Source organism: Poeciliopsis prolifica, unplaced genomic scaffold (genome assembly GCF_027474105.1).
Source record: "Poeciliopsis prolifica strain line A6 unplaced genomic scaffold, Auburn_PproV2 SCAFFOLD001, whole genome shotgun sequence".
NCBI classification, from domain to species: domain Eukaryota; kingdom Metazoa; phylum Chordata; class Actinopteri; order Cyprinodontiformes; family Poeciliidae; genus Poeciliopsis; species Poeciliopsis prolifica.
The window spans coordinates 8,518,922-8,542,289 of record NW_026562376.1 but is presented as its reverse complement, the minus strand read 5'-3'; the positions used below and the strand labels follow the sequence as shown (position 1 = coordinate 8,542,289).

The window sequence follows — 23,368 nt, the reverse complement described above, 5'->3', positions numbered from 1 at the left end:
AATGAGCCTGTCCCATCTTCAGACTTTAACCAAGAGAAAGAAAATGCCATCATTTGAGACGAGGGGTGGAGACTGAATATAGGATGTCATCATATTGGTTTGGTTTTCTCCTGCTAATTTTAGTGTTGCTCTTTTGGATATGATTGAGAGACTTTGTGGCCGAAGAAAAAATTATGAGTCCATGTTTATGACATTTACTTTTCATTAACCTCTGTTGACAATGTATATTTTAAAAAAAAATCTTTTTTTAAATTTTCTTTTAAAGCTTAAATAACTCGATTTGAATAAATATTAGGTAACCAGAACTTCATGGAGCCATCATTTTCATGTCTAAATGGTCAGGGTGTTAGACAAAGCTATGAAAACAATTTTGTCCTCTTCCATGATTCTTCTGTTTTTGCTATATTTTGTCATATATCTGAGGACATCACACAAATAATTAAAATTTTTTGTTTGATGTCAAACAAATTTTTATTGGACCACAATAAGTTGAGTAAAATGTGAAAATGTAATTACTTCAATTTTATATTTGTTTCCACCTTTTCACCTTTGACATAAAGGTCAAAGGTGAAAGTTTTTCACAACTCGCAAAGAGCTGTAGAGGAATTTGGGAGAATGTCTGTTAGAGCCACACTGCAGGATTTTCAACCATGAATGCCCTGTCTACGGTCAAGCCACTGCGTCTCAATAAGTTTTAAGTCCAGATTTTTACTAGCTCACATATTTTTTTTTCTGAAATTATGTTTCTGAATAAAAAAAACCCACCAAATATGGCAGGGCACAAAAGTTATATTTTTGACTGATCATTACACATAATATTTTTTTTCTGGAAGTCTAGAGAAATATTTGAATTTTTAATCAAGAAAGGAGGACTTTGTGTTTGCTTTGGTCAGCAATGGACTGGAACTCTCTCACTGATGTTATTATTGTATAATTTCTTTTACTTTCGAATCAAGAACACTATGGATGGCAGTGCATTGGATGATGTTTTGGGTTCTTTGTAATGTTGCTCGTGTGGCCACTCAATTTGTGGATATTAACCCTCAATATGGTTCATGTCAATCTCAAAACCTTAGAATTTGCTTTATCATTCTTTTCAGACTGATAAATGTCATGAATTTTGCTTCTCATCTGTCCTTGAACTAGTTTTAGGTCGGGGCATGATGTATTGCGTTTTAGCATCTTTTGAACTACTTTCTGTTGTCAAACAGGTTCTGTTTAGTTTATTTCTTTACATTCTCAGTGGTAGCTTTCAAACTTGAGTAAAGTTAAAGTAAATTTTCCAAAAGTGTGGTTAATTATATCTATTTTAAAATTTAGCAAGGGTGGAAATCAATTGCATTTTTGTGCTAAGTAAATAAAGTCAGAATTTGAAAATGTTTATTTTCTCACATCTCGAAAATGTTTGTACAATCAAAACACTCTTTTAATCTTTATCACACAAATCAGATGTTGCCTTGTAAAATGCACAATATACTTTTTGGATTTATGACAGCTAGATGTTCATACTTTAGGGTAAAACACCCAGCAGCATGCTTTCAGTATTAGTTAAACAAATAAAAGGCAGTCTGCTGGAACTTAGTTATCTTAAAAATCTTTTATTTAAAATTGTTGGATGGATTTCCTGTGGCACTTTGAGAAAGGAAATGAGCCATGCTGTGTGTTCCTGCAGTACATTAGCACAGTGAATAAAGCACAGGGTCTATTATAGTTTGGAACAACATTCAAAGACTGCTGAAAATGTACTGAAAAAGTTCCATGATACATTCTTTAGGAAAATGTGATGAAAATAAAAAAAACTAAACTAAATAGGTCATAAATTTGTATTCTTTCATGTTATTTTGTCCTGCACATTATGAAAACAGCATAAATTCCTCCAATATTTAAGGCTCAAGGCCTTTAGGAAAGCCACAACCCAGCCAAAAGACTTATTTTTCCCTGCTGCTGAAAAAAAAAGAAAAGTTCTTGACATATAATTTTGTGGGGGAAAAAATGTGCCTCACAAGCACTTTGTGGCATTCCACTAGATCAGACAATGACAATGAAATTAAGCTACAGTTTGGTTCATTTAAACTGGAATTAAAACAATGAGCCACTACCAATTAACACCAACGGATTTTTTTTGGGTGAAAAATCGAACACTTCTCATGTTTCCAAGAGCCATTAATCTCTGGAATAATGTTCCCCTTTAAACGGAAAATTCAGCTGAGGGAATATCCCAGTTCGTTTCTCTCAGTTTCATTTTTGATCAACTTCCAGCCTAATCTGAGGTTTTGCAGTGGATCTAAGGTTTCTCTAACATGCTGGAATTTTATTTACCATTCTGAAGTGGGTCAGCAGCAGAGTGGGACAGGTGCAGCAACAGGTAAAAGAATGCACATTAACGGTGTTATCATTCCCAAAACTTTCTCAACCATGCATAACTTTACTGCAAACATGCTTATAAAAAGGGTTGTTGAAAACGATGGCATCCAGAATCACTTGGGCACAACACTGTGGTCACAAAATATATAGTTGTATTCTGAGTCAGAGTAGATGTGAAAAGCCAAACCCTAACCCTAATCCTAACCCAAAGGGATAGTGGAAGTCTTTCTTTTTAAAACCAAGTGTTAACTCTTAAATTGTAATAATGAGACAGTGGTAGTAGTAAAACACATTATCTTTCCAGACAACAAATAGCACCCTATTAAAATGCCTCATTAATTTGATACTGTATCACTGCAGCCTGCAATGTTCATTGCAAATGTATTTTTCACCGTCTAAACTTTCTCACATTTTTCTGTTACAATGTCAAATGTTAGTGTGCCTTATTAAAATTTTATGTGATAGACCAACACAAGGTAGCACATAAGGATGCATAATTTCAGCACCCCTGAGTCAATCCTTTGCAAGACCACCTATCACAAGGAAACCATCTCAGCTTAAAAACAAACAACTGAAACTGTCATTAGATGTAGAAAATCTGTAGAACTCAATTTTCAAGCCTGTCACAAGTTCTTGTGATTTATGTAAGATTTATGTTTGAATTTGGATTGAGGTATGCTAACACATATGCTTTGATATAAGAGCCATTCTATTGCAGCTCTTCCTGTATGTTTAGGGCTGTCATCCTGCTGCAAGGTAAACCAACGATGCCTTCTGCTTTCTCCAGCATATTATTTAACTCCACCCACCTTCTTCCTGGCTTTTGACAGCACTACTGTCTTGTTCTGCCACAGAAAATCCTGATAAAAGTTTGTGGTTGTAAAAGAAAATAGGTATGAGTACTTCTTTAAAGTGTTGTCATTGTAAATAAGTGGATAAGGGAAACAAAACCGTACTTCATTAATGTTGTACTCATGAAGACTTCCTGAAAAATGTAATCTCTATATAGGAATCAGTGGGACATTTTATTTTCACTCCAGTGTTCCCATACATTAATGTCTATTTTATATGCAATGCTAACTTCACACTCCATGGACATTTTAGGGGCAGCTGTCTCCTCATGCTGGGGGAAGAGCCACTGGGTGAGACTCTGGGAAGAGCAGGCGGGCTTCTTGTCGAGTAGATTCTGCCGACATAGTCCGAGTTTATATTTAGAGAAAATCTCTTGGCTCTTTCGGATGGTACCCATGCAATTAGATAGGTCCATGCAGGGTTGAAAACCAAAAGGGGGGCCTCAGGATTGGTGCAACCTAAGCTGTAATCCGACACAAACCCACAACCTGCTGATGGTGGGCTTATTCACAGTAATGTTCCAGCACTATATATACAGGTAGCAGAAAGGGTTGTCTACTTCAGGGTGCAAGAAGAAGTGGAAATGTAACAAGGGCTTTGAGTCAGAAACAGTATTTTGCTTGACGGATAGTTGCAATAAGGTTGTGACATTTCGACTCTGGCCGTACTGGGCAATCCTAAATCTGTCACTGAGGGCATAAATCTTACAAAAGTGTTTCTTTCTCTGGTGTAATTCATTACACTTCCCGTTTGGCTAATGGGAACTTTGTTCATCACATCAGACTGTTTCCTCTAGACTGAATCTTAACAATTTAACTCAAATTCCTTGGGCACAAAGGTCAATAATTGTAGCTGCAGGTGCTTCAAAGATAAGAAGCTTTTTCCAGGACCAAGATTATGCTGCAGAACAAAATAGCTGCTGTTAAATGAAAGGATCCGTCATCCGTCAGATTGTAGTAATTCTCAGAAAAGTCAGAAATAGGACACAAAGAAATACTTTTGGAACAGTGCAAGAAACATTCTCTCATGGCAGGTCCTAAAAAGTAAGTTTTGGGAAAATTTGAAAAGATAAGGAGCCTTTCTTGAGAAGCAGTTTGGAGCAACAACTTCATTACTGACACAAGATGAGCCACTGAGGGAAAAAAAAAGAAAAAAAAAAAAGAAAGGCGAAGCTGGCAGTACTGCAAACACAAATGTGGGCAAGAGTCATAATGGGGACATATTTGTGGCCTCTACAACGCTCCTCCCAGATGGTTTGTTTGCATTTCCCCTTCAAATAGGACGTACAGAGAGACAAGACCATCAGCCAAATCTGATGCTGCTCAGTCAGCCTAGACAAAAAGAGCAAGGAGGGGCTAAAGCATTTCGGTGGTGGGTGGGGGGTTGTCACGATTCATTTCACACTCATGTGGGATGCCAAGCTACAACCCTTCTGTAAAATATAATTCTCAAAAGGCTACACAGGTCAAGGCAGGAGTATTTAATCAGAGACTGTCAATCTGTGCTACACTCTGCCTTATAAACCCAACATTGACACTTAATTGTGCCGACTGTGGGAATTCTACAGGGAAGTACAGTAAATGATTGTTTACAGGGAAATTGAACTCCTCCTACTTCTAGATAAGGAGCAGAGAAATTCCTCCTGCAGGAATCAGGATTCATCATTGACATAAAAGCTTACCGTCCTTTCCTTTGGGCCTGTGGATGTCCTCTCCCACCCATGCACTAACTGTCTTGCTAATCTAATATATCAGCTTAGAAGTGCTCTGTATCTTGAGGACATCAATATTTGTCTTTAGTTCTTTGTGCTGTATGTTAAAGGTCCAGGTGTTTGTATGCTTGCAATCAGTGGTAAAATATTTAAAACACCATGGAGAAAAGTGTTTGCTTCCTTTTTTGTGCCTATTTCTTTAATGTACCCGATTATCATCATCATCATCATCATCATCATCATCATCATCATCATCATCATCATCATCATCATCATCATCATCATCATCATCATCATCATCACTTTTATTAAGAGACAAGAGGGTGCATACATAAAAAATTAAAAGACGACTAAATGAAATACAAATTCCAAATATAAGTCACAGATTTTCAAAATTACAAAATCTGCAATTTTGTAATTTTTATTGTATTCATTGCATTCTGGACTGAAAACTGACTGAGCTTTGTGTAATATCCTTTAGTAACAGGATGATATTATTTATAGAATAACATAATCTCCACATAATTCTATACATAATGTTACATAATACAACATAAAAAATGGAGAAACCAACACCAACAAATAACTTGCTTGCAGTAGCCCATTTCTTCATTCTAGTCGTCAAATCTTAAAATCAGTCACAGCTGTTGTAAACACAAATAGCAGATTTCAAGTGATGATTTCATTCAATTCTTTCTTCTAAGAAAATAATTGCCATGTAAAACTGTTTGTTCTACCCTTGGCAAGGACAATTATTATTAAGCATTACCCATAACAGGCAATAAATCTATTTCATGTTGATTAGTCGAAGCACTAATCATGCCTGTGTGTGATTTGTGAAACGGCCAAGAAATGTGGTGAATGAGAGTTAATGATTTTTAGGGATTTTGTTTTTTTCTATGTGGTATAGGTACCTGCATTTGCATTTTGCATTTACACAGGTTGTTTTTTTCCGGTATTAAAATTTACTGGATTATCTATGTGACAAGAACTGAATCACGTCAGAAAGGGAGCAAATACTTTTTCACAGCACTGCATCTTTATCCATAAATGGGTTCTCTGGTGTGAGCAAGGTCGAATACTGTTGACAGAGAAGACAGCTAACTTGTGAGGGATTTTTGTGAAGTCCAAAGTCAAAGGCCACGCAATATTTTTTTCCATTCCTTGGTGCTATAAACTTCTTGGTATGCACTTTCTGCTCAGCTTCTGTTCTCCTGGTGCTGTGAGCTCAAAGAAAGAAACTCTGACAATGTGAAGATTGCCAGGATTTCTTTATTTTACTAATAATTTTTCTTTAAAATGAGTACTTTCCTTTAAAGGAAGTACAGCCTGCTACCTCTCATACCCTCAAGATGAAAACAAATAAGTTTGTATTTTAAAGTAGAGAGCATAGAGCCCCGTTTTGTTTACGAGTCCCACACCTTTAACTGAGCCAGGCTTGGCCAAGTGGAAGCTATAATGTGAAGTTCATTTGAGACTCATGATGAGACATTCCAGTGTGGTTCTGGGTAGATGTTTGAAAGCCAGCACCCTGTGTTCACTGCAACTGGGTCACAGTGGTCTCTCAGTGGTGAGAAATGCCAGAGGAACCCACAATTCTGCAACACCTGATTTCTTAAAGCAAAGTCTGTCTGTAGCGCTTGGGTTTGATCAAACTCCGTGATGGTTATTCTCAAACTCAGTGCTCAGCTTGGGATTTAGATGAAAAAAATTGTGGGCAGCCAGTCATTAAAAACTGAACAGACAGAAGAGAGAAAAAATAAATGACCATCTGGTGTGGTCTGGCGAGTTCTAGTCATGGGGCCTTGGAGGTGTATATACTACATGATGGAGTAATTATGTCTTCATGAAGGCATATCAAAAGAATGAAAAAAAACATTGTAAAAACTATTTTATTAAAAATTCAAATTTACTGATTTATCAGTATATAAGCCCTCCCCCCTGTTTTTCTTTATAATCATCCACTATGATCCACTGAGCTGGAATAATAGATTTGAAAAAGATGTCATCCTGTGTACAGAAAGAGAAGCACCGTTCTTGAACATGCCTCAATGAAAGTTTAATCCTGCCCAAAGTAACCAGGGGCTGTGAGGTATCCCAGAAATCCCCAAGTAAGAGACAGTCCAGTACAGGAGCAAGACCTTCTGAGACCTTCACAGACCAGCTGTAAATACTAAAGTTCAGGTATACAGAGATAGACTCTACTAACTAATTATCTGACTTCTAGAGGCAATCGGTAGCAATGAATTTGCCTTTAGGGTATCAGAGCAGAGGGTGGACAAATAGCACTCCACTCATTTATCATTTTTATTTCTACATAAAGTTAGAAAGCTATGCACCATTTTACATTAACCTTCATCAGTTAGTATTGACTAGGATGGTATATGATTTGATCTGGATTGGAATAAGTGGAACCGATTGAATTTTGACCATGTTGGTAATTATTAAAGCAATTACTAAATTCAAAGTCTTTCACAACTCTGCATGGAACTAATAAACATCTGTTTCCATTTCCAGTTATATTAAGTAGAGCACATATCCAAAACGTCTATTTCTCTGAAATACATCCCTTATATTCAAAACCGTAGCGATCAAAAACAAATTCAGATCCAAGAAAGGTAATTAAGAGTTAAAGCTAAAAGTGAAAGTAAATGTGACAAACCGTGAACAAACTCACAATGAATATTTATGTTAGTTATCTTTACACTAAATCCTCTTATTAAATCTGGCGCCAGCATTGATAAACAAACAAAAAGAAAAACAAAGACAAAAAAAATACTGTTAGTGAGACAGAAAGAGTGTTTATTCAGCTTTAATGCTGGGTGGGGAGACTACTGGGCTGAAAGAGGAGAAGAAGCCAAATATTTTCTTCTTTGGCTGACACTTAACGTGTTTAAAGGAAAATCTCCTTTTCAAGACGGAGGGATTTTATCGAATGAGTGCTTAATCTCATTCTAAGATGTCAAAATCCAATGAAAATATTCATATTAGATCACTTTGGCAAAATGATTAAAGACAGTCAGAGCCCCTGGTGCACATCAAGTTCTTGGCACATATTCAACCGTGAACAAAGCAAACAAAAATCAGAGCGAACCCTTTAGAAATAACCTGACTTGGGATGATTGCGTCTGGCGCTGGGGGATTAGATTTAATGGATATTCCTTATGTTACTTGCGAAGCTGTCCAAAATTAGCACCAAAGTTTTAAGTCTCAGCTTGGTCCCAATATAGCCGTGGTGTCACTGCTGACTGAGAAATACTGTGCCTTCTGTACATGATGACTGACGGAGCTGCTGTGCTGTCATGAGGGGGAAATAGATGGCAAACATTGTCACTCAGAAGATATTGTCTGCAACTAACATTTCTACACCATACATACCAGCAGGTCTCACTTGTTAGCATCTGGAAATGCGGAATCTGAAATATAAAATATTTCACAGAACCATGTTAATGCATTTGAAATAATCAACATAAATCAACTGAACAATTAGTCAAAAGATGCATTTTAAAAGGTAAAGAGTAATTTTCTAACCAAGTATAAGCCTTGTACTTGCAATTATTATTACCACTGGAAGCTATGTTGTTGCGACTTCTTAGATTTACTCGACAATAATGAATTCCAACCCATAAAGCATCATGAGTCATTCTCTCCATGCTCTGTTTACTATTCACATTAAACCAGAGCTTGATACTGGATATGATGCAGCATTGGTATAATGGGAGAATCCAGCTGATGACCTAAAATAGTAATAGTGTTCAAGAGTTCAGGAAAGGCCTCTCTTAGATCCATCAGCTGCTGTCTCCCAGGTTTATGTTAGGAAGTCCTGTGTCTTGCAGCACACAGACGAGCGGTATGTAAATATGCTTAAACAACAGGCAGTCGCAGATACAATGACCTCACTCACTTCTGCCATGCTGTAATTTATTACTTTATCCCACAGAGTTTCGGCTCATCTGCCTTTTTCAAATAAAAGGCAGATGAGATATCAGGTTTCTAATAAAAGTATCAGAAACCAGCACAAAAAATTCTAAACTTGATGATTATTGCATGGTACCAACAAGTAGTTGTTTCATTCACAAAGTTAGCATTTTGAGATTGATGCTGAATAGTGTGCTGAATAGTAAAGATTTTAAAAACAGATAAAATGCGCTTTGTGAAAGTAAATGTTGTATGGTTCTTTATTACTTCATCACAGTTTGTAGATAGCTAATTTAGCAAACAGCAATAATGCTGAAAATCCAAATTGCAAGCAAGTTAATGTTCTCCTAAAGCATTTGCTAATGAATAACACATCTTAGCAGCACTCAGGAAAAATGTTTAAGTATCACTGTGTTAGATGAGATTTCATTAACAATACTGTTTCCATCTATATTATCAGCTTGAGTAATTTGAAAGGTGGCAAATTAGTCTCAGTTTACTAATAAGTGTGGACTGCATCACACTTTAGACAGGATTATATCCAAAAGTATTTGCTAAAAATTCTTGCAGTGTATAAAAAAAAATCTTAGCAGGTGTGTTTGGAGAGATTTCATCAAGGAAGGAAGGGGAACATTCCTGACATTGCCCAAAGATTGGCCCAAGAAAAAGGGTTAGATTTTTCTTCAGTGTACAAAGGACCACAGAAAATGAGAAGGGAGAGAAAGAAAATGACCCAACCCTAAAACCCCAAAGTCCTCCCTGACAGACATTCTTTTTCAACCTCACTTTCTACTCCACCGCTCTGAGCAAAAGCTCTCTCCATCTCTCTGTGCTTCACTGATAGCATAGCTAGTTTTCTGCGTGTTAAAGGAATTTCTTCACCAGATGGAAGTTTTATTGTAAAACACTTAACACCTTTCTAGACAGGGTTTTCTGTTGTAATTATATATAGTCATTAAATGATGCGGCATTAAGTGATGCGGCAATAAACACTTCTGTTGTCCTAATTAGTCAATTTCTTAATCACATAATTCACTGTGGCTAGATCTTCCTTCAAATAAGTTAGCTGTTCATGAGGTGTCCAGGGTGCTTTGCAAAAGTGCTCTGAAAGTTTCCACTTGTTGACACATTACAACTGAAAACCACAGTGTATCTTAATGGAATTTTATGTTTGAGGCTAACAGTTCTACTACCATCATGTTTGACAACTGGAATGTTGTGTTTTATGAAGTATAACTACTGTTTTCTGTCACCTGTTATGTTTTTATGTGGGGCAAAAAGTTCAGTTTTGGTCTTATCTGACCAGAGCAACTTCCTGTGCTCTCTTGCAGAATCTACATGTTGGGTATAAAACAAACTCTTTTTCCCAATTAGATGACATTTTAAGGCCTTTACTTACACTAGGTTTAATTTAATGACATCAGAGCATAGTGGGTTAAATGCCAAAGGATGAAATTTTTGAAAACCAAGAATAATTTTTCTTATACTCCACAATTATGCACAAGTCTGTTAGTCTATTTATGTTGATCCCAATAAAATACCTCGAAGTTTATTGTAACACAAAAGAATGTTGGTTCTAAAGTTCAAAAGGCAAGTTTGCAAAGCACTGTAAATAATAATTTGACAGCAGTTAAAATGAACCACTTGTGATGTTTAAATACATAAAACTATTTTTTTTGCAGTAATCCCAAACTTTTGGGGCCAAACTTTTGTAGTGTTTTTTATTGAAAAAGTTTGCTTCGTGTCCAAACCTTCCTGTGTCTGTGATAACACAGATGTATGACTTGTGATAAAACATTTCCTGTACTCTATGAATATTTACTGCACATTTACCACAGAACATAGAAACATACATCAACACAACAAATTGATGGGAACAAGCTGCATGTTAAGTTCATACATGCAGTTTTTCTTTAATAAATGATACTATATCACAGGATTTCAGAAATGCATAAAATGCAATGCTTATGAGAGGAAGAAAAATGTAGTCAGCTCAGATGAATTCAAAGATGTCTTTCTTTTTGTTTGAAAATATTAAATCTGCAAGTGATGACTGTAATTGAACCCTTTTTTTTCCCTTCTGAAAATCAGTGTCTGTTTCAGTGATTGTGTAAAAATCTTAAAGTTGAACAGGAAGACTAATAACTTGATAATTCTTAACCAGAAAAACCCTGTTGGTCCATGGCCTTCACTGGCATGAGAGGCTGAGAGCCACAGAAAGAGGGTGAGAAAAAGATGGATGATCTCTCTCAATACACATGGCTTCAGTTTCCCCTCCCTACTGTGCAGAAACCAAAACACTCAAACAGCCAAATATGGTCTTCATTAGAACAGCGAGCAAATGTTCTGGACTTGCATCCTTTATGTATTCTCTATGCTCCAACATGCTTCTGAATCAGTGAGAAGATCAGTTATAGTTTTGTAGAAGCAAGCAAAAAATATCACACCAATTCTGCCAGATGGCTTCTCATACCCAGAACAGAATCTTAACTAATAATTACTTCTCAAATAATTTTACTGTGTGCAATTGTATGTGAATGAGCAAAAATAATGTGAGCTCTTCCTCTTGACCAAAGCATCTAAATGGAGATCTCTGCATACTTCAAAGTCTGGTCTGGGAAGCTTGGAAAAAAGAAAAAAAAAAGTGAATCCACAATTTCCATATTTGGTCTGGCAAACCTCTGCTAATCGTTCCACACGGACATGCTTCTCCAAACATTCTCTTCACCCCTGACTAAGCTATGAAGGGCAATACTGACATCTGCTGACAAAAATGCAGGACAAGTATTCATGTTCTTACACTCTTATGTTTTGACGACAAACTTTTAGATACTTTGTGATACAACACAAAGTGGAACACAGCTATGAATTTGAAGGGAAATTACACATTTCTTAAAACTGTTCTTTTTTCTTACAAAAACTGAATCCAAAACACGTGGCTTGTATGTATTTATCTCCTCCTGTCTGACTCCTTCAAAATAAATCCAAAGCAACCAAATGCTTTCAGAAGTCAACTTATAACTTCCTGTAGGTACTTCAATCTCAGTATAATGCAGCTGTTTTGTGACGAGTTCACAGGCTGGACAGAAAACAGTGAACATCATGAAGACCAAGGAAGGCACTTGATGAGTCAAAGACAATGCAAGAAAATTAATGCAGGCATTGAATATAAAAACAAAAACTAAGGCTTTAAACAACACCGTTCATTCACTGATCATGTTAAGGCTACTCTGGTTATCTGCAAGAGCAGCCTTAACATGAACAGTGAACACTGTTCAAAGCCTTAGATTTTGTTTTTGTATTCAAGGCCTGCTTTAATTAAAAACTCAAGAGTAGTTTCAGGGAGGAGGTTTTTGACTCACCCAAAACAAAAAGCACTCACAGAGAGTTTTCTGGTTTCAAAAGGTGTGTTTTCTTTACTTATAAAAATATTCTCTGAGTTGACTTACAAAAAATTTAAATATAAATGTTAACTGGTGTGGTAGAAAAACTGTTTCACTCCTTCATCAAACAATCAGATCAACCACAGAAGCTGCTTCTGCTTGTTAGTCACAGCAGGGGGCTGAATGACAAGGATGTAGGTCTAAGCCTCCTTGTCTTAGAATAAATAAATAAACAACAATAGACCTACCATTCACATAACTTTATATCAATGACATTAATAATTTAGCAAATATAAATTAATTTATTTCTTATAAGGCTCCAACAATTCAGTTCACTTAAAGAATGAAGCACAATCACAGCACATGTGAAAAACATTTTGAATGACTGGACTTGATAAATCCACACACAACTTAATGATGTTTAATTTTTGGAAACATCTATTAATCTGAAAATAAAAATAATAAAAAAGAGTACTGTTTGCTTGAAACTGTTTTATTTGTATTTTCAGTGAATACAAAAAATACTTCTGTGACCAGATAAATATTGTAAATACAGCATCAAATGATACAACCAACGCAATCTGTCAAAGAAAGCACAACACCTATTTATAACAGAGATGGCAACTCTTATTCTATTCCAGTAATACTTAGACACACCCGTTGGACAGTATATTTCAGGATTAGTCTCACGTTAACAGATAAAAACATTTTAATAGTGGTTTAGACAATGCAACAAGGAAGTTATTCAGCTCAACGTTTTAGTGGTATTTGGCTGAATTAATTTAAATAATTTCATTACCTCAGATACATGTAGCCACATGCTCACTGAATGCAATCTAGTGTTAGTAACTAAACCCTAAAGGTATCCATAGATGCCCTTTAACATCAGCACTATGACACCGTCGGCAGGTATAGGCCCCCAGTATGGCAAAGACTTTGCTGATAGACTGGCATAATGTTTCTGACCCAGAGAGAGAAGGCTCAGGCTCCCAGCCAGCCTGATGTTCAGCTGCTTGCAGTGCAGACTCAAATAAGGCACTAGTACACGATGCAGACATGACATGGGCATGGACAGACTGAGGAAATGAACAGCAGTAGTTTTAAAACGTGTAATGCATTATTGGAAGAAAGAAAAAAAAAAGTAATTTTATCAGTTCCCTCAAATGCAACAAGAAGCGGTTTCCTAATAAAGATCTGATGTCATGGAAGCCTTGAATTTCTGTCTCTAGTGTGAAAAACGTGAAAACATTTATGCTCATTTTAGCCCAGAGATGGAAGCCCAATATCCTTATAAGAAGCTTATTTTCCATCAAACTAGAGCAGTAACTCAATGTTACCTTGCTGGAGTAGCCTGTGTGGTTTGTAGACATAGAGTTAATATAGAAGCAATTTTAAAAACACTGCACAGTAACGGAAAAATAATAAAGCGTGTTTACATCAGGGTTCCTAAACATTGTTTTTTTTTCTAACCATTGCAGTTCAATACTTTTTTAAACATTTATTTCTAGATATCTGGGTCAATCTTCAGGGCATGTTTAAATTACAAAGTTAAGATCCAAGTTATTTATAGTCCAAAAAGATTTAGGTTAAAAGGGATGTCTTCTTTTCAAAATGATTTCTTCTGAATGGAAGAAATCTAAATGTTTTGGAAGAGACCATGCCAGAATCGGTGGAAAAGCACACAATTAGGGTGATGACAAGGAGGCCTTCCAATCTCAGAGAATTGATAATAAGAACGATTTGATTGCTGCACTAGCAATAAGGATTTTAAAATAATTTTTGACATGCATTTTTAAAATAAATTCTAAATAGAAACAGATGAATTTAATTTAAAATTGTTTTGCTGTCTTTTGACAGAAGCCTGTTTCACTTCCTAACATAAACAAATCCTTTGGTAAAAAATAAAAATCTAAATCTGTCAGAAGTATCATACATCCACTCATTACCAGCATAAAAGTCATGTTAATATCAACTGAAATTGAACTCAAATCAAGAGCAGGACAGGTAAAACATGGACACATATTAGTGTTTGAATGGGACAATGATCCCAGCAAACATCACAACTGATTTGGGTCTCAATAAAGCATTAAAGAACTCAACTGTACTAAAAATTTATTCTAAATATTTAAAAGCCAATAAACCAACCAAACTAAAGAAACTCATTTTAGAAGTTCTATAATGACCAACCACAGGACCTTACTGAAGTAGGACATTAAATTTTGTCCACACAATTCAAAGTTCTGCATCCCTTTGTTGATTTTAAAAATAAATGCTGCTGTTTGGTTTCTCTTCAGTTCACCATGAAAAACAAAGACGCTCAAATAAATAAAAATTATTATGACATTTATGGTTAACAAGTGTATTCAAACTTTGGACAAGAACTGTAAATAATATTTACAGTAAAGAAGTCTCAACAAGGAATTTATTTTCTGTTTCCCTAACAAATGTATAGTCTAAATAAAAGAATCTCAACGTTCATCCTTATTATTACATCACCTGAGTAACATCCATGACATATCTACAGCCAACATTCCTATTTTTTTCAACTCAACTCTGAGTATGATGAAGACATGAATGTCTTCATGGTAACAATGTAAAAGCAATAATTTTTTTTCCTTCCACATTTGTCTATGTCTGTAAAATATTGATTAAATTCAAAACTATCCTGGATTTTTGAAGGCTGCAAAGGAACCCTGTTTGAGTACAAGTGGCACACGAACTTAATCTGGTTTGTGTGAGTAGTTGGAATTTTAAACCATGAAAGCAAAAGAAAAAACATGTCAGAACAATGTAATAATACTGTTTGTAACTTTACAGGGTTATCTGTATTTTAGGTGAAAAATCAGTGAGATCCTTTGAGTGCAATATTGTACAAGCAGCAAGACATATTTGGTCACATTTAGATCTGAACATCTAAACAAAACTACTTTCTTTTTTATAGGTATTTTTCCGTAATTGATACGTATTAATGTATTTTTGTTATTTTGTCCCTTCACCTCATCTACATCACTCTAAACCAATCTGTATTTGGCATCAAAAAGGACAGATTAGCTTAAAATTCAGGAATATATCTGTTGTTTTCGCTACAATCCCCACAATTAACATGGTTAATATGATACAAGGGCCTTTTTGAACAATAATACTCTATTGGTTAGTAGCTTTATCGATATGTGTTAAGAGTAATGGTGCATGCAAGCCCATAGTTTGAAGAGGCATTGCTTTTACTGATTTTTAATCATCCTTTGATGAATTTTCCATATAAAACATAAGCTACAGACCTTCATTTTTGAACATTTCTTCAGTCATATTTGCTCTATTAAGTTAAAGAATGTTCTGTGATTACTGAGCGAATTAGCATCTCATTCATGCCTGTAACAGTCAGTAATGCTTGTGATGCACTAATACCTACAGTGAAAATAACTCCATCAATTTGTCTCTGTTTGCTCACAATAACAACTTTCTTTATAGTAAAGTCTGAATGTCGAAGCCATTCACTGACAAACACATCACACACACTTACACTCACACAAGTACACTACAAAGTACAGGCACTTGTTTTTGTCAACAAATAGGCCTGTTTCAAGTGCTGAATATAGTCTTCAGAGATGTCGGAGCCAAGCGAGCGACAGGACATCCGCATCGTCTCCCGATCAGGAGATGCTGTCATCTGCACATCAGCCTCCTCGCTTGCTGCCTCAGTCAGCCCTCGTCCTCCCTCAGTTCGCTCGGCAGGAATTTGTATTGCTGCTGTCGGATCTGCGCCAGCTTCTTCCGAGCCTCCTCCAGCTCGCGCTCCTTCCTTAACATCTCCTCCTGAGCTGCAATAATCTGCAAAGAACAGCAACAGCTGATGGAGACCACACATTTCCAAAGAAATGTTCAATTCCTCTGCTCACATGTGGGCAGGCTCCAATCATGTAGATCCTTAAATCTTTTATTAAGTTGCTATAATTGATCAGCCTGCGCTGATTGCACTGTAATTGGGGTGTAAAGGGATGGTATATAATTAGACCTGAATCTGACTTTATGGCTGGCAGGTATTACATTGATTTTAGTTTTCCCTGATCTGAATTTATGATAATTGAAGATGAATTGAACAAGTTAATCTTAAAAAGTGCCTTGATTTGACATTCGTTGTGAATAGGCAGCAAAGCTATATATGAGCCAAACTTGATCACATTTAAATTTCTAATGCAAGTGCCTTGTATTGGAAAATCAATACCACACCTGAAAGACAAATCACAAGTTATTTAATAAAGAATTACTGATGGAAGTAATAAAAAAGAGAAAATGGAAACAAACATTTGCTTAGTGATTTACCTTCCTTGTTAAATGTCAATCACAGTCTAAGCTGGTTACAATAACAGTGGGACCCCAGAATCCCATCATCAGAGTGACAATCACAGGCAAAATGGAACGTGACGAGCAGAAGCTCAGTCGTCGTGAATATCTCACTGACACAGGAACCCAAACAGCATCAAAAAGAAGCAACGACAACAGAAAAACACTCATTGGATATTGTTGATCTTTGTTCCCTGATCTGAATTTATGAATATTCTCTGTTCCAGCAGTGAAGCAGTTCAAAGTTATCCAAGGTGTGATATTTTGGAGCTGTTAATATCCTGGTAAACAGCTTTGAAAGGGATCTGATGTTTTTTTCTTTTTATCTGTGGGAGCTCATCACAATTTCAGAAAAACAACTGTGGCATTTTGATATATGGGCAAGAAACGCAATCGCTCAGTAACATTTAGTGGAAAAGGGCAAATCATGCAGTTGGGAGGATTTATATCCAAGACTTCACAAGATTCATTCATAGATTTTTCTCTCACCTGAGCAATGCCTCCAACAAATTTGGTCTTCACTACCACACTGTCATCCTCTGACTTGTCAAAAGCTGCTTTTTGAGCTGCTTTTACCAGGTTGTCTGAAGCTCGCTTCACTGCATTGCCAGCAGCCTAAAGAAAGGTGTTGAAAATGTGAATACACGTATGAGTTATGTATCTTTTCACAGCTGAACTAATGGGATTCAGTGTTACCTGTAATCTTCTCATGGCTTCAGAGTCGTGGTCCGCCTTCACCTTGCAAGCGACCAGCAGCTGAGCCGTGGAGGCTGCGACCTGCTTGGCAGAACAGATGAGCTTCTCCTCGCTGGCGTGGCCCTGCACTGAAGCGTTCGCTGCCTCACACAGGTTACTGGTGGCTGCTGCTACCATACGAGCCTACAGCAATGAACAAATTCACACTTATTCTTGGCTGTGTACAACATTTAGTGAAACAAAGTTTATACAGTAACATATCAAAGTAACTTACAGCTGATATGAGACCCTGTGACCACTGGCCATCATCTACTGCATTAGCTAGGTTGGATCCCACCTGAAGAACGGGAAAAAAAACAGATAAAAGCGTCTCACACATACAAAACTGCTGGTTATTTCTTTACCTACGCTGGCTTTATGTATTTTGAACTATTTGTTAATATTATCCATTTCTCTAAACCTCTTGCAGAGGATGAGATAAGAAAGGTGGTGAAATGATGCTTTGTAATAATGCTAATATCAGTTAGCAGAGTTAATGACTTCAATCATCACCAGAGAATGAGTTTGTTCATTTAAGATAATGTTGGCCATTTAAGTGCTTCATTAAATGGCCAATATTAATGTGATTGTTGAGCTAAAGCAAGCTTAATCTCAACATTCACATTTTGACAAAATAATTATTCATGAAGTCAATACAGACAAGCAATACCTTACGTTGTGGTATGTTACACTATCAAACCGTTTGGTTATTTCTAGAAGTGAAAAGCTTAGGCACAGGATGAAAATCGAAGTGGTTAGGTGGTAAATGTGATGAATTTAGTAAATGAGTTTATTCACTTAAGTACACACAAACCTTTTACCTAATAATCAGTTACCAAAAGCTTATGCAAGCTAATTTCAATGAGCATAAGCTTTAGCTAAATTGTCAATAAAGTCATATGAGACATTATTATTGTCATGGCTCTCTGGTAGAGTAGTAGACTTGCAATCAAAAGGTTGTTTGATTCCAGTTTACTCCTGTCACATGTCAATGTGCCTCTGGGCAAGGCACTTAACCCCAAGTGGCCTACCATTTAGTGTGTGCATGTTTGTGAGTGCAAATTGGTGAATGTGTCTGTCCATTTATCATTTATCATTTTAAGGCAATATGAGGCTAAAAGCAAAAAACAGTTTAACCCAAATAGCTAATTATCTAGTTAAGATTAATTTTTTCCAACATACTTTTTGATATTCTGACTGTTGGATATTCAATAGGCAGACCTATTTTAACCAATTTTTTGAGTGTGCTGGGTGTATAGTGTACGTGTACCATGCCCACATACCAATCAAAAGTATGGAAGGAATTATTTTCTGACCTTGCCTTGTTGCACCAGTTCTCTTTGAGCTGCAGATGCAGATTTTACAAGAGCACTGGTTGCTGCTGCGATAGACTTTGCAGCTTCTAAGATCTGGTCCTCAAAATCCAGTGTCTCATCAGCCTGCTGGAGAAAAAAAAGCCCCAAAAAGTTACGAATCCCAATCTGCAATGAATGGATGAAACCAAGGTAAAACTAATAACACATCTATCCTTAGATCTGTAAACTACAGCGAGCCACGAATAACACAACCTCAGTGACAACTTTTTCTACAAAGTGTATTGAGGTTAAATTTTAGCTTTTACATAAAACAAATCTAGATGTAACACATTTTGAGCAACGAAGCAGAATGTGAACATAAACGGTCATTTCCGCCAAATGAACTGAAGAATAGTATGAAAAATCACGGAGGTTCAGTTCGGGGACATTCAACAAATGGCCCTCTCTGCATCAGCAGTCAACAAGATGTGATTGACCACAGACCTCCATAAACATATAAGGCACACGTGGCTGGAGACAGGGCGGGACACTGTAGGAATATGTTTGATATATAGTTGGACTGAATAACAACCTAATATATCAAACATATCAGACAGAGCCCTGCAGAGAAGGCTTCCAGGCCTACAATGGCTTAGGGAGTTGGAAGGGAGGAGGGAAGAGAGGAAGCATGCTGGGAGCAGAAGAGGCGTCTGCTCTCAAAGGGCGGAAAGTATGAGGGAGAAAAGAGCAGAGGGGAGTAAAACGGAGGAGGAATAATTCAGGCAGTTGTTGGGAACATAAATAAAGCCTCAACATCTGTTTGGAACTGTGTAAAGCTATGATAAATAACAGTATTTGTGCTAGTTTTCTTTCTTTCTCCAACAGCATTAGCGTCATTCCAAAAATAACAGTTAATAGAGCTCTACAGTTTGTGAATCACAGTGTGTACTGGGCCTTTCAGAGGTTTTCATTCTCATCCTTACAATTCAATGTATTGGGATTTTATACGACTCACTCACATAACATAGCTGAAGTGGAATGAAAATGTTTTTTTTAAAACAATTTTCTTAGAAATTAAAATAGAAAAAACGTGTGGTATGTATATATATTCAGCCCTCGTTACTTTAATATAAATAAGATCCAATAAAACCAATGGTGTCAGGAGTCTTCCAACTAGCGGATAGAGTTGATTTGTATAAAATGAAAATAAAAAATATTAGGGAGCAACAAGCACACATCTTTATGACCAAAGAGCACACCAGCTTAGAGATAAAGTTCTGGAGAAGTTTAAAGCAGAAGTAGGCAGCAAAAAAATCTCAAGTTTTGAACATGTCACAGATACCCATCTGACATCTGAAAAAAGCAAGAGCCTGGAACAGCTACAAACTAAAGCCACGTTGAGGACACAGTTGATACTCTCTGGACAAATAAGACTGAAAAAACTTCTTTTGACCTATATTAAACTCCATTTGTAGAGCAAAACTAACACAGCATGTTGCCTTGAAGACAAAACACCTCAAGTGAGATACAGTTTGCACTTATAACATAAACTTTGAAAATTTTCAAATGAGGCGAGTACTATTGCAAGGCATTGAAGAACACATTTCTTCTGTTAGGTTTTTATATTGCATTCCCAGAAATTCTTTCATTGTAATCTTTTGTCTTAGTTTCGTCCGAAATAATTGACTAAATAATATTTTATCTGTGTAAATGTTTAGTTGTTTAAGGTTTCAGTTTTCTCTTGTCTTTAATATGCTCACTAGAGGGAGCTACTGACACATAAAATATGAAAATCCTTTCCTTGATTTAATCTCTTTCCTTTAAAACAAAAGCTCTGCTGCTGCCATGGAATTATAGTATCTATAGTATGAGACATGACTTTACATGGTCTTCATTCAAAAACAAGAAAACCTAAATCTATACATGTTAAAGTCACACAGATGAAAACTGGACTGATGATCACATTTTTACAGGAAGAACAATAAAAAAGGGGAGAAAGCTTTGGAGACACAAGACCACAAATGTCCAGACACAAATAAACAAACACTACAACCATGCAGAGCATGCCACAAAGACAACAGCTACTTACAAAGAGAACAAAAACAAAAACGTAGTCTTATAGCACATGTAGTATAAATTATCACCTATGTTGCCTGTGCATTATGCTACACATTTTGATTTTGATCTGGAGAGTGAGTACAGGAGTGAAGCAGTAATAGATTAGAGAAGAAAACAAAGCTACAAAACAAAGGAAATAAGTTCAATAGGACAGAGAACTTCTCTTTCACAAAGGGTCACAGCAGTTCAGTGCACATTTGAGCTCAATCCAACATAAGCCTGACAACCCAGCTGTGTAATTACATCTCCTGGCAATGCAGTTCAAAATAATGTTCAAGAGTAGCTTTGAAGAAAGTTTTATAAGTTAGCTCACTGGACGAGCTCTCTGAGTCAACATGCTGTGTGTATGTAAGTGTACATACACACAGTCTCATTCTCTTCTTTCATGATTTCATGTCAGCAGATCAGTTACAGAAAAAGAGGACTCCACTTCAAAGTCGGCGTCACCTTTTCCTACCTACGTCCCACATCGACTCCCCGGCTGATTAATCGCAGAAAGCTGTGTTTGGGTTTGAGTGGGTGGAAAAAGGTTGAGTGGGGCACTTGTTACCTTGGGCTTGGCCCTGGGCTTGAGCTGCTCCAGTTTCTTGGCTGCGGCTTCAATGGAGGCTGCTGCACCGAGGAGCTCGGTCTCAGCGATGACGGTGGGGTCCTCAGGGTCCGCGCAGTCTGATCCTGGAGGAGATTGATAGCAGACAATGGATTACTGATGCCATTTTCTTACTGTTTTTCATGGAAGGTGAACAGAACCAGCACTATATTTCCATTTCATTTACCAGTGCAATTATGCCATCCTTTCATCATCCTAAAGATGCTCAAATGTTCCATTATCACAATAATGCCTCAAAGGAAACTGACATAAATGTAAGCTAGATGCAATACACATCTGATGGATCATTGTCTTTTTAAAGGCTTTTAAATGTCCATAAAACTGAGATGCTCAAGGACAGCCTGGTGAAGCAGATGGGGATGATGTTTATAGATTATGTCTATCACTGGGGAAATCTGTTATCCCCCTAAAACTCTGAGTCGTCTACTCTTCGGCCCCCCACTGACCCTGATGAAAGTTGATCTGGGTGAACAAAACACGCCATATACCACTTACCTCCATCTAAAGCAGCAAAGGAGGAGGGGGGTGGAGAGAAAAAAAGAGAGACCACATGGGACATTAGAGAGGTGAAGTGGATAGCCCCACTGTGTGTCAGGCTGTTCTCTGAAATCTAATTCTCACCCAAACACAATCTATTAGCCCTGCCAGATGCAGTACTGAAGCATGCAGAGACACTGCTGTAACCTTCCTACAAAGCTTCATTTGAAGAAATTTGCATGGAGATTACACTGAGCTACAATTTCAATATTCTACACTGATTTTTGGGAGCCATCTTTATTAGAGATGCTGACAGGTTTGGTGGCTTGACTGACTAATGCAACAGTGTTATTCATGAGCAGGAGGATTAGGGCTTCTTCCACTAATCTTCGACATCTTCACAATCCTGTCAGGGATTTTTACATTTCATCAAACTGTGTTGGCTCCTACCGGTACCAGGCCTCACTTAAAGCTGAATGTTGTCTACAAATCCAGCTCAACCAGTTTCCCTCTGCTCCAAAATAATGTGTCATAGTAATACTGAAATTTAAATCTCCTTACTATTCATAACAAGTACAGCACCAGACACATTTATTGGCACCCTTGTTAAAAATATGATAAAGCATAAATACGTGAAAAAAAAAAAAAAAAATTATATATATATAAAACAGGATCACACACTATAAAAATAGAACATTTTGACCTTTAGTTCAGCTTTCTTGGAGTCAGAGCGTTGTACAATATTTTCACAGCAGGGATAATAGGAATTGTGACACTAATTTCTTTTGTGTAAAAAAATATTTCTTAACATGAATTTTATTTAGATACATATCATGGATTTTTATGGGTCTATACTACTGCAATAAAAGATTAATTTAACATATTTGCCAGGGTGTCTATAAAAGTGGAGGCCCTGGAATATTTTGTTGATAAAGTATACAGGCTCAGAGACAGATTACTAGAAAACTCTTGTTCTCTGTAAATGTGTTGAGAACAGTCTGCTTGTAATTCTCATCTCTGTTTCTACTGATGTCATAAAAATATAAAATATATACTGAGTACTCTGGATTGCATGGAGGCTTGTTGCCATTATTAATAATATCAAAAACATAATAATTTTTATAGGTCCCTTAAACCCTTGAATGCTTCTGCTGCATCCTCCAATAAATGTTGCATAAGGCAGAATGGGGGCATTAGTGACTAAATGGTACTGAGCTAGACTCAGTGACTAAGAGTGTTTGATCAGCAAAGTGAGTGGGTGAGTACGTATGTGTGTGTTTGTGGATGTCACCTTTCATGGCCTCGGCTGTCTGGACAAGCTCCGTCACACAGGCTGCCACATGCTTTGAATGCATGGCCAGCTGCTGCTTCTGCTCTGGCATCGGTCTCTGCAACACCTGAAAACACAAGAGCACATGTTTGTTAAGTGTACAAACACAAGAATGAGAGGTCGGCTGGAGTTATGCTCCCAGGTTATAACAGGGATTATAAAAAAAGAAAAGAAAAAAAAACAAACAACCTGTCAACTCAAATTTTTAGGTTAATAAAAAAATTATTCAGACAT

The 23,368-nt window shown here is 36.8% G+C and overlaps 1 protein-coding gene across 3 annotated transcripts in view; it reads right to left on the bottom strand.

The window, feature by feature from the left end:
• Positions 1-12,700: 12,700 nt before the first annotated feature.
• Positions 12,701-23,368, bottom strand: part of tln2b (talin 2b) — a 96,778-nt gene continuing 86,110 nt past the window's right edge. For 2 of the 3 annotated variants that reach the window (XM_055028468.1, XM_055028484.1), the window contains exons 51-57: positions 23,096-23,201; positions 21,268-21,392; positions 18,621-18,746; positions 17,540-17,602; positions 17,266-17,448; positions 17,059-17,184; positions 12,701-16,056 (exon numbers count right to left, since the gene is read on the bottom strand). In XM_055028468.1, coding sequence (XP_054884443.1) covers positions 15,928-16,056; positions 17,059-17,184; positions 17,266-17,448; positions 17,540-17,602; positions 18,621-18,746; positions 21,268-21,392; positions 23,096-23,201 — 858 coding nt within the window. In that variant the 3' untranslated portion in view covers positions 12,701-15,927. The remainder of the gene's footprint in view (positions 16,057-17,058; positions 17,185-17,265; positions 17,449-17,539; positions 17,603-18,620; positions 18,747-21,267; positions 21,393-23,095; positions 23,202-23,368) is intronic. The other variant, XM_055028475.1, reaches the window with a different exon arrangement.